This window comes from Pecten maximus, chromosome 10 (genome assembly GCF_902652985.1).
Source record: "Pecten maximus chromosome 10, xPecMax1.1, whole genome shotgun sequence".
NCBI lineage: Eukaryota > Metazoa > Mollusca > Bivalvia > Pectinida > Pectinidae > Pecten > Pecten maximus.
This window is the reverse complement of record NC_047024.1, coordinates 33,177,865-33,189,262: the sequence shown is the minus strand read 5'-3', so window position 1 is coordinate 33,189,262 and position 11,398 is coordinate 33,177,865. Positions and strand designations below refer to the sequence as shown.

The 11,398-nt window shown below is 38.4% G+C and overlaps 1 protein-coding gene and 1 long non-coding RNA gene across 4 annotated transcripts; both read right to left on the bottom strand.

The window, feature by feature from the left end:
* Positions 1 to 575: 575 nt before the first annotated feature.
* On the bottom strand, positions 576 to 8,825 carry LOC117335495. Its single transcript, XR_004534417.1, has 2 exons — positions 8,489 to 8,825; positions 576 to 890 (listed from the first exon to the last, which is right to left on the bottom strand). It is a non-coding gene; the product is annotated as an uncharacterized LOC117335495 (long non-coding RNA).
* LOC117335494 lies at positions 4,644 to 7,833 on the bottom strand. Of its 3 annotated transcripts, XM_033895537.1 has the most exons (5): positions 7,731 to 7,833; positions 7,278 to 7,460; positions 5,871 to 5,966; positions 5,545 to 5,746; positions 4,644 to 5,407 (listed from the first exon to the last, which is right to left on the bottom strand). In XM_033895537.1, the coding sequence occupies exons 1-5, from the start codon at positions 7,731 to 7,733 to the stop codon at positions 5,190 to 5,192; spliced, it is 702 nt and encodes a 233-aa protein (XP_033751428.1). In that variant the 5' UTR covers positions 7,734 to 7,833; the 3' UTR covers positions 4,644 to 5,189. The 3 variants fall into 3 exon arrangements, with proteins under 3 accessions (XP_033751428.1, XP_033751426.1, XP_033751429.1); XM_033895535.1 differs by lacking the exon at positions 7,731 to 7,833 and having other exon boundaries at positions 7,278 to 7,510; XM_033895538.1 differs by lacking the exons at positions 5,871 to 5,966; positions 7,278 to 7,460; positions 7,731 to 7,833 and adding an exon at positions 6,000 to 6,169.
* Positions 8,826 to 11,398: the final 2,573 nt, after the last annotated feature.

Genomic DNA, 11,398 nt, shown 5'->3' with positions numbered 1-11,398 from the left:
GTTGCCTGTGATTGTCATCTTCGCTAGCCAAGGCTTCCGATTTCGTCACACTCCATGACCTTAGTGGAGTGTAACGCATTTAGAAGTTGGTGGAGTGAAACGCAATCAGAAGCCTTGGTTAACGAAGACGACTATGTTGGGAGCGAGGTTAAAATTTTCTTTGCATCTGGGATAAAACGAGTCAAAGACTCAAAGTTGATTTTTTTTTTTAAACTCAACAATAACCACAGCACCTAATGTTGTTATACTTGGTATACTTAGATGAAGTAAAAGTTCGTTAAGGCAACAAGGCATTACTGATCTCCTCTTACTAACATTGGACTAAAATGTGAAACATAATATATAGAAACGATTTGAAACTTAATGGAATAAATGGTTTTTTTTCAACCTTTATTAAACCTCACCTTTTCATGTCCTGTGAGTTTCCTTATCAAGTTTAAAGAAATATGAGCTAGATCCTTTTCATAAGATCTTCTTTTTCAACAACATCAACAACAACAATGAAGCAAACACGATGTGGAATGTTGGCATTAAGTAAATCTGAGTAATGGCTAAAAAAATAAAGCAACACAAACTTCTACAGAAAACTTTTAACAACAAAGTAAATACAGTGTCATCTTTTCATCTTCTTGAGACGATTCCGGAGTTATCTCCAGGTTCCTCTCCATATAAATTAAGAACTGCATCAGACAGTTTCACAATTAAAGAGATCACGTGATTGGCGATCTGGTTACCTCCAAATAGGTAATCAAGTCAATTTAATTGGCCAGTTGTATATGTCACGTGTTATTCCAATCACGTGGAGAGACCGACCCTCAACATTTGTACGGAGTCCAACATCCTTGTCCATAATCTCGGTTTGTTTGGTAAATCAGCTTGGCTGGATATGTCTGAAAATAAAACCGAGATCAGTTTTGGTAAGTTGGTTCAAATGATGTTCAACGGGTACCGCAAGGGGTTCGCTTGTCTGTGTGGTGGTGGGAGGGGGTCGCTTTTTTACGTATAGGTCGCTCTAGAGGGGATCTTTATTTCAGATTGTCGGTAAATTTAGCTTTTTATTTGTAGTTTTCTTTATTGTATAACAAACCCTTGCATACCAAGCACCACTATATTTTATTTTGCTATACATAACCAGGTTAGGGAAATCCACCAATTGAAGTTAAAGCTTTAAAAAATAGCCAAAATCACTTTAAACTAAACTTTTACTAATGCAAAATTTACTGTTTAATGGGGCATTCCTTCGTTTGAATAAAGTTTAGGTCGTCAAAATTGAAGTTTATTAAACATACTTGAAATTATGTATTTTTTCCAAGTAGTAAATGTTATAATCATTACATTAATACGGCAGTTTTACTCTCAAGATAAACCAAAGTTCTTCCGAGTATTAAGTACTGAATATTCGTAATTGCATTATCACTAATTACTGCAAAGACATAAGGTTTTTCCTGTATATTTCGGCGTTAATTTCATTACCTGTAGGCACAAACACTCATATAATCATCATTCAGACATAGATCTGATTATTAGAAATTGTGGATATTTCTGATGTCCGAACGAAGGAATGTCCCTTTAAGGGATTTTAGCTATTTCGAGTAACAAATCATACTCCAACTGGCGTAGACCGCAAATTGGTGATTTTCTCCAACCTGGTTATACACATGCATATAGCAGTACATATGTATAATTATAATATATATATATATATATAGAAAATAACTGATCAAACATGTAGGTGAGGGTTCGTACTGATCGTCGTTACTGGTAATTTTGGAGGGGCGGCGAGGGGGTCAACACATGTTAGTGAACTGAAGTCCGACTGGTCTAGGAATGTAGATCCAACTACATAAGCCCGTTCATATCTGAACATTAACATGGCAAAACATGAAGCCTGCAATATTAACGTCACGTAGCCGAGTTTTCTCCGGTCCTGACACCATACACCATACACCATGTCCGACAGAAAACTCGGGCTAATGAAGTTGCAAACAGCCGACATGCATACTAGTATGTCTTTACCACTGCACTGTCCTCGTATGTCAATATACACTGAATAGATTACATATTGAGTGCATTGACAGACGGGGCGAGTAGACCTGTGTCTATACACTGTCACAAGGTAACCATAATGTATGCTTATTCAAATCACGGTCACTCATAAAATCAAGTGTAGCCGATTATTCTATATATATTGACAGGTGCGTGTATTTTTAGCACAGGTAAATCAGGTCTCGCACAAACCTCAAATGGGGTATATAACCCCAACTGACGTATATTACCTCAACTGGAGTATACACATATACCCCAATTGGTGTTATTACAAGGTTATTTCCGTACAGCATTCAAAGCGTGCATAATCGAGACACTACGCCCGTTTCGCATGAAAGGCCTTGTCACCATTGTCCGCCGAGCATGTTGCACGTTTTACAGAATTGTGAACTTTGTCTCGAAAATCATGTTTAAGTTGTAAAATTACCTGCATTGTCACAAATACACGTCAATAAAAGCTCTGAAAACTCCATTTGTCGCTCATTTCTGACCCTGAAACTTCACAGCGCACATCGGCACGTTCAACCGAAGCATTTCCATTACCGGAAGTCACTGACAAACAAGTAAGTGAAAAACAACAGCGGGCTATTACGTCCGGGTATGTAATTAAATCTTAAAAGTATGGTCGCCTATAATTGACATATACCATGTGAATTATATCTTCGTAGTACTTTTTGAGGTAAATCACGTAAACAATTAAACTACTTAAAAATTATTTTCTGAAATCAGACATACACTTCTTTAAATTATTCTAAATAAGTATACCATATTATGACAGTGAATAATAACAATAGAAAACAAAAAAAATATACAAATATATTTATTCACCTGAAAGACTTTTGACAATATACACAAAAAGAATTGATATATTGCAAGACATGACTGGACAGGTTCTACAAATTAACAACATTAAAAAAATACTGAAGACAAAAAAGGTTCTTGTGGAGATACTTGTCCATTAACTAAATATAAAAACATAAAGCCCTACTTTAACATTTTTTTCAGCAGGATGAAACCAAAATGTAGCTGCAGAAAACATGCGGAATTTGTTCCTCAGGACGACGATTCGAATAAAATCTTTAAAATCTCTGCCAACAAATTTCGAAAATGTGTAGTGCAGGCATTGATTTCGGAACAATGTTTATCTAAAACTTCAACATATTTGTGTATGCTGTGTGCAAAATATGCTGAAGTACACTTTGTAAAACCCATCGATGAAAACCATAATATTTATCATCAGGTGCATTTAACCAAAGTACTGCAAATGATTGAAAACAATGTTGTGCCGGATAATGACATGATTAAATTAATCAACACAGTTGCACATTTCCTTAGCTCCAAGGTTGTTTCGGACGCCTCATTTTCAAAACAACAATATAAAGACGATAGTTTCTTGAAAAATTATGACCCCGAAACATGGCTATTGAAGCAGAATAAGTTTTTGGTGTCTTTTCTCACTTCATTATGTACCAACTTTGATTCCAAAAATACACACCAATGTCTGTCTATTGTCAAGGCTATCGAACAAATATATCTTGCTTCCTCTTTCAACATCACCTTACCACTTTCCTTTTCATCGTCACTTATAACATATTTTTTAACCGGAAGTAAGAATGCTGTTCAAATAAATGCAGCAACTTCACCATCCGGTAGTTACTCCTGTTTACTTAACTGGATCAAATCATACAGCACAATTCCAGTTGAATGTCCACGTGAATCTGATATCATCACATACTTTGATAATAATCAGGTACTCAGCAGGAACTGGCGAGTTCGTTATGATGCAAAAGCGAAATTAAGTGTGATCACCAATATCATTCACATTCTTCCTCTATCCTCCTCATCCATTCAAACCTCGCCACACCTTTCTCCGTTTCGCTGGCTGTCTAGTGACAATGAACACATACTAGAAAAAGTAACACGCCATGTAGAAACACACCAACACTCATTTAAAACATATCAACACCACTTTATAGACTCTCGCTTGCACCATCTAAAACAAGAACATTACGGACATATGCATGACAACATTGATGACAATATCCAGAAAACAAAATCACACAAAAAACAGACTACGGCCCCCTCGTCATCATTCATACATAACGACCCATACTTATTCGTCCCAGCCAAGCACCCACAAAATCCACCAACTGTTACCATGGGAAACCCTTGCATGGTAAATCCGTGTAGCTATGAAGCTGTAGAAAGTGTGTTATCCCACATAACCAAGGAGACATGTAGCGGCGACAGGGACTGGACGATGGTAGGATGCGACGGTTCTCCCTATATATTGGGTAAGGCGATATAATGTTAACGTTTATAGTTTTTGACGCTTGAGGAACAAAATCGGTGCATGGATGATTAAACAAAACGAACTTTTGACACATCTTCATTCAAATTTTTTTGTGATAAATAATTTATATTTATAAAATGTAGCAAAACCGAATGTTGGAAAATGTACATCAATTAAAGTTTGCCTAGGGTGCGTAATTGTATGAAACACCTTGTATTACAGGCTCACGTCTTCTGGAGAAGGTGTTCATATGTCCTCACTGTGGTGACCGAATTTTTGGTTCTGGTCCAATGTCAATACATTTGAACGACAATCACCAACAAGATGTTGCACTATGCGATCTGTCACAGTTTTTAAAATTCAAGAATATATTGTTGCAACCTGGACTTGGACATGTTGAAATCAACATGGTCAAATGTGCTTTTAAACTCTTGTGGGAGGTATTTATAAAGGATTTGGCCAAGATGCTTGGCTTCAACAGTCCAAAATCCCAACTGGCAGCAAAAGCAGCATGTGACCACCACAAGAGTTTTCAAATGATAGATATCGCGTTATTTGGTATGGCCGACGAACTTCTTGTGCCGTATTTCAGAGAGCGTTTGGGAACTGGTGGTGCAGTTTCTGCTGGAGATTATTTTAGGTGGACATCAGACGTCCTTGACCCCAATTACTTGTTCGTCATGAAAATTGTGTTCACGTATCTACTGTCTTTGTATACTTTTCGGGCTGGAATTCGGCGCAATAACAGCAGCGCCATTATGTGTAGCCGTGTTACTTTTAGCGACCTGTTTTATGGGATGAACATGACACACTACCAAGAGCTAGAGGTCAGAGATCTGAAGGTCAGAGTTCAGGCACCATCGGAGGTCAGTGAATTTCTGGAATCAACCGAATCATTTTCTGTGTCCGGAAATGAAAGCAAAGGTGAGGCTGGTGATTTTGTGGTAGAGGCCCGGAACCGAAGATGCAAGATGTGGATGCCACCTGGAGTTCCAACTGAGCAAAGATGGTTGAGGGTATGCAGGAACTTTGACAGATTGGAAGAGGTATGTACACTACTGTAGCAATCTATAAATGAAAAGAAAAACAAAAATATATAATTGATTATAATTTATTATGTGTAGGGCACCAGAACTCAATAAATTTCAAATATCTTTTGTTCTTAACATTAATGTTGGTGCAGAAGGAATGCACCCAATACTCACAATTGGGTGCTTCACATCCAAGCCAACACCATTTTCCTGGCTTGTCGTCATTGATACCACAAACCTGGCAATGGGTTTTAGGATGTTGCTCATCCTTTATACCAGTCTGTGTACCAATGGTAACTGTTGTTGCGCTGGTAGTACAAGTCTGCTCAACTGCACTCGTGGCTGTGGCTGTGCCTTTATCTTCATTTTGTAACTTCTACAATAAACAAATATTCAATTAAATATTTTGCATGTAGTGAAAATATTTACACAAGAGTATAAAAGCTTTCGACGTTAAGTACTAAATGTGTTTAGAGTCGCTGAAATGATTTGTTTAATACCTGAAAGTATCCTGTTTGAAAATGACGGGACTCCCCGGACAGACTTTTGGTTTGCAATGAAACCTCTGTTCCAGTCGATTGAAATATGTCTTTCGCCTGCAATGAAATGTAACACAAACTGAAACATACCTTGTTAAGAAATTCCATCTGACTTCAGATCCGCGCTAACATCCTGGGATTGTTTAACGTGGGAGAGAAGGACAGAGACATGCAGCATACGGACTTAACAACAGAGACACTGCAATGGCGTACGACTGTACGAGCCAGTGGCTATCTCTCAACTCCGAAAGGTACTTGCTTGGACCGGATTACCGAATCTACTTTCGTGTAGCTCCGCCGTCAAATTAGCAATGATCTTCCTTCATGTGCTATTTTGTTCATATACAAATAAGCTTGATATCATATAGCAGTTTGGTTTTTGGTTCAAAAACATTTTGAAATTGTGGAATATAAATGTAATAATGCATTACTAAATGTTTTACATCAAACGACCTTTGCGCTTACGCACTACGAGAACTTTCCAATCATGTATTCTTCCGCCAAAACTATTTTCCCGCCAAAACAATTTCCCCGCAAACGAGGCTGTTGTAACTTGCATTGCCGAAAACTGATCTTAATTTATAACTTCTATAGTTAAGCGTATTAGCGCAAAAAATGATATATAGATAATAAAAAAAGAAATTATACATAAAAATGACATAAATTGTAAAACGTACATTTTTATATAAAGTAGAATCCTTTACAAATCGTTTTCTACACGGAATGTTTAATATTGAAGATAAAAAAGGCCGAAGTATTCGATATACATGACGCAATACATACGATTCACGTAACATGTATAATTATGTTGACTTTTAGTTGCGAGGAAGCACACTAGCCTCTCTGGAGAATAGTTGGATGGGGAGTTGATAAACATTGAACGAAATTGTAAAGAAAATCGAACTGCCTTCCAACAACACCATTTCCATGGCACTAAGGCCAAACTAACCCCAATATTTGTTGTACCACTCGACCGTACAAAATATCATGACATTTCCAGGTATGCAAAAACAATTTAGAACTTTATTTAAATATCAGTTACAGTTACAGTTGGTTTGTCCTTCATTATTTACTTTATTGCAAAACTATAATAAAAACACAAAACAAAATCTGATTAAAAGGAAGACGAAATCTGAACTGGAAACCATGATACAGACAATCATCGAGTCCATAGGAGAGGTTCGGGGTTTAGAGCAGGAAAGCAAAATGAGGGCTAGGTGGACTGCTACAAAATCATTAACGAAAGCAGCTTATATACAGCTGTATAAAGATGCAACAGTATGTCTAGAAGACAACCAAATGCATGGTTAGTTTTGCATGATATCTATCTTTTATTTACCGTACCTGTTTCAGTTTTATATACCGTACCTTTTGAAACAAAGTGTCCCGTCTTTTACAATATGATTTTGATCTAGATTTAGAATCAACAAAAGGTTTAATAATCCTCTTTCCGGTATGAAACGTCTTGCATGTTGGCTTCTGGCCCTTAACATTTCCCCCTGGATTGGTAGCCCTCCTCGTCCTATTGACATATTCTGTCGATCCCGGATTCTGCTTGCAATACATGATTATGTTAATTAGTGTCCTGGCTCCTCACATTACCAAATGTTCAAATATGTGATAAAACAAAATTTATTTCAGTTTTAATTAATCATAGATGATCCATGCGCTGTTGAAGATGAGGATGACGAATGGTGCTCATGAAGAAGTGTGAATGTTTAAACACACCAATACCATTTATACATAATAAAAGGTAATGTGTGGTTGATATGATTTCATGAATTGTTCAATTAACCTTACTAAAACGGAAGTTTTACTCACCATGATAAAAAATTTCCCCCGAAAATTTAGCAGATATTTCTGGTGCGTTGATGATGCTGAATTCAAGAACGAAAAAAAAACGGAGTTGAAGAGAGGTAAAGTTCGGTAAGATACGCTCAGAAATATCAACACAATGATTAGAAATAATTTATAAAAAATGGTAGTTATAAGTACCGGCAATTTCTGTTCACTAAAAGTTAAAAAACACCATGTGTGGTCCTTACGGTTTACCGTAGTAAAGCACACTGATTGCTTACGCGGACTTAATAGCCCGCTGTTGTTTTTCACTTACTTGTTTGTCGGTGACTTCCGGTAATGGAAATGCTTCGGTTGAACGTGCCGATGTGCGCTGTGAAGTTTCAGGGTCAGAAATGAGCGACAAATGGAGTTTTCAGAGCTTTTATTGACGTGTATTTGTGACAATGCAGGTAATTTTACAACTTAAACATGATTTTCGAGACAAAGTTCACAATTCTGTAAAACGTGCAACATGCTCGGCGGACAATGGTGACAAGGCCTTTCATGCGAAACGGGCGTAGTGTCTCGATTATGCACGCTTTGAATGCTGTACGGAAATAACCTTGTAATAACACCAATTGGGGTATATGTGTATACTCCAGTTGAGGTAATATACGTCAGTTGGGGTTATATACCCCATTTGAGGTTTGTGCGAGACCTGTAAATATGTGGCTTTTAGTACAGATATAACACGTTATTTTCAGTTGTTACAAGAATATATAGACATATTGCCTGCTTACCATAATCGTTATTGTTTTGGAGGGTCCCGCTGATTGTGTGAATTGTTGACAAGTTTCTGGACGTTTTTTCTGGTGTGTCCGCTGGGGTCGGTATGATGGTGTTGGTCAACTTCTTTCTTTGTCCGGCCTTTACCACTGTGACTGGAGTGGACAACCTTGTCCTGTTCAACGTTGTAGTTATCGTATTCGTCTTTATAATATTTTTCGTCTGCCTCGCTCATCTTGAGATATTTGTTGTCAGATTGCTGATACACACTGAATAATAAATATACGTGGCAAGGTTTACACTCCGTAATCAGCATGTAACGCTGTCGTTCATTGGCTATATATACACCCTGTGGTGAGAGTTTAACCCGAGGTCACAAAACACGTGCTACCTCACACAAACTTGTAAACAGCTTTGCAGACGATAAAGGTCATTGGTCACAGAGTAAACGACATTAAAGATGCCTGTCCGTTAATTCTTTACGCCGACACCGTCTCCGTATTAATGTGATAATCGGCGCAAATTCAAAATACAGGTCACCTTACTAATTGATGTTCACTTAGAAGATGTAATATGCGATAATATCAGATAAATGTATTGTGACCCGTAGATAAATGTAATGTGAGTGAAAACATTTTATTTTTCATTGCCCATTATATAAAATCAGAGACTTGTATATCAGGTATATACGTCTCTGATAAAATACAAAGAAATATAGATGATAATTATCTGTTGTAGTTGTTTCCTCACTCTTACGCCCTACCTACAGAGCTAAAGCTGACAGAACGAGTTCTTCAGTGTCCACTTAGCAGAAGACATAAACAACTCATATTTCTGAAGGGGTCCGAATTGTAATGCAGCCGGACGACGGACGCCGCATCATAGCATAAAAGCTAAAATGATAAAGCTAATAACGTTAGCGCGTTTCAACTGAATGTTGAACAACATTTGTTTTCTGTTGTTTTCTGTTGTTTTAGAGACTGATTTCAAAAGCTTTCAGCTTCAAATGAATTGGGGTTTTACTTGGCCTACCCGGGGTTACCTCACCCTGTTGTCCACAAGCCGGCGTCCGTCGTCCGCCAACATTTCCTTTAGAGCCTACTAGTCCTGAACGGCTGAATGGATTTTGATGAAATTTAGTTTGGATCATTAAAGGGTTTAAAACGTAGTATAAACAGAGGGTGAAGCTCCCCTAGGGTTGGAGAGGTTTATACTTGGACTTTTAGTCCTGAATGCCTGAATGGATATTGATGACCCCTTGGGCCGGAGGGGCGGAGCCCAATAGGGGAAATTGAGATTAATCCTTTAAATGCCTACTCATCATAAATGCTTGAATGGATTTTGATGAAATTTTGGCTGGGGCATTATTGGGCAAGGGGGATCAAATGTTGTATAAATGGAGGGTGTGGCTCCCCTGGGGTTGGAGGGGCGGGGTTCAGCAGAAGAAATTGTGGTAAAACCCTTCTAGTCCTGAATGCCTGAATGGATATTGATGAAATTTGGTCTGCAGCACAATGGGGCAAAGGAGCCCAATAGGGGGAATTGAGGTAAATCTTTTAAATCCCTACTAGTCCTGAACGCCTGAATGGATATTGATGAAATTTAGTCTGGAGCATAATGGGGTTAAAGATATGAAACGTTGTATAAACGGAGGGTGTGGCTCCCCTTGGGCCGGAGGGACGGGGCCCGATAGGGAAAATTGAGGTAAATCCTTTAAATCCCTACTAGTCCTGAACACTTGAATGCATTTTCATCAATGATCTGGAGCACCATTGGGCAAATGTGATCTAATGTTTTGTAAACAGAGGGTGTCGCTCCCTGGGGGCCGGAGGGGGCAGGGCCGAATAGGGCAGGGCCGAATAGGGGAAATTGAGGAATATCATTGAAATTCCTACTAGTCCTGAACGCCTGAATGGATTTTGATGAAATTTGGCCTGGAGCATTATTGGGCAAAGGAGATCAACTGTTGTATAAACGGAGGGTGTGGCTCCCCTGGGGCCGGAGGGGCGGGGCCAAAATTAAAGGGGTTCATTTGGCAATATTGATATTAATATTTTTTTCTCTGGAACTAAGAAATATATGACATTTATATTTCAGTGGTAACATCCCTAGGTGGCTGGGATTCAAATTGATATAAATGATAGGGCTGACCACCAGGGGCCTGAGGGGCAGTGCCAAAAGAGGTCCATTGGCAATATTGATATTTAAAACGACTTTTTCTCTGGAATAAAGCAATGCATGGCAGGCTGTGGTATTTTTCACATCCCTAGGGACTTAATTGTTATATCTTTGAAATCATTCAGATCCCCACCCAATAACCATGTATAGCATTGCTTGGCATCAAGCGAAAAACACAATCCTGATGTAAAAATAGGTCCAAGGGTCTTTCCCAACCCAAGTGTCTTAGTTTCTTGAAACACAGTCATGTTGAGGAGACTGGACTTCGTTTCTCGGTTGTATATTTTTATCTGTTGAGATCCCTATCCAATAACCACCTATAGCATTATCAGTCATCAACAAATAAAGCTTTAACGAATTAAACAAGAACATTATTTTGATGTCAGGTCATATCAACCAGGCGATACAGGCCCTGTGTGCCTCTTGTTTGTTTAAGGTCCGATTTCTAGGATATTTCAAAACCAATACAAATCTTCGTACTTTCCAGATCTCGGGTTACTATTATAAATTGACGGACACCACGAGTTAATGCAGAAGTTTTGTACACCCCCATTAATTGTAATCCTGAAGTATTTAACTACAGACTGGATCAATATCATTTCAACAGGTCGATGTCTACACCCTCCTCTACGACCTATATCGTGCTGTGGGGACAGCGGGTATAAACAAAAACGTGTGTCCTCGATTTGAATGAAGACGCTTATCCGGCCGGAACACTTGGTCTTGTTCACTCTATACTTTTTCAA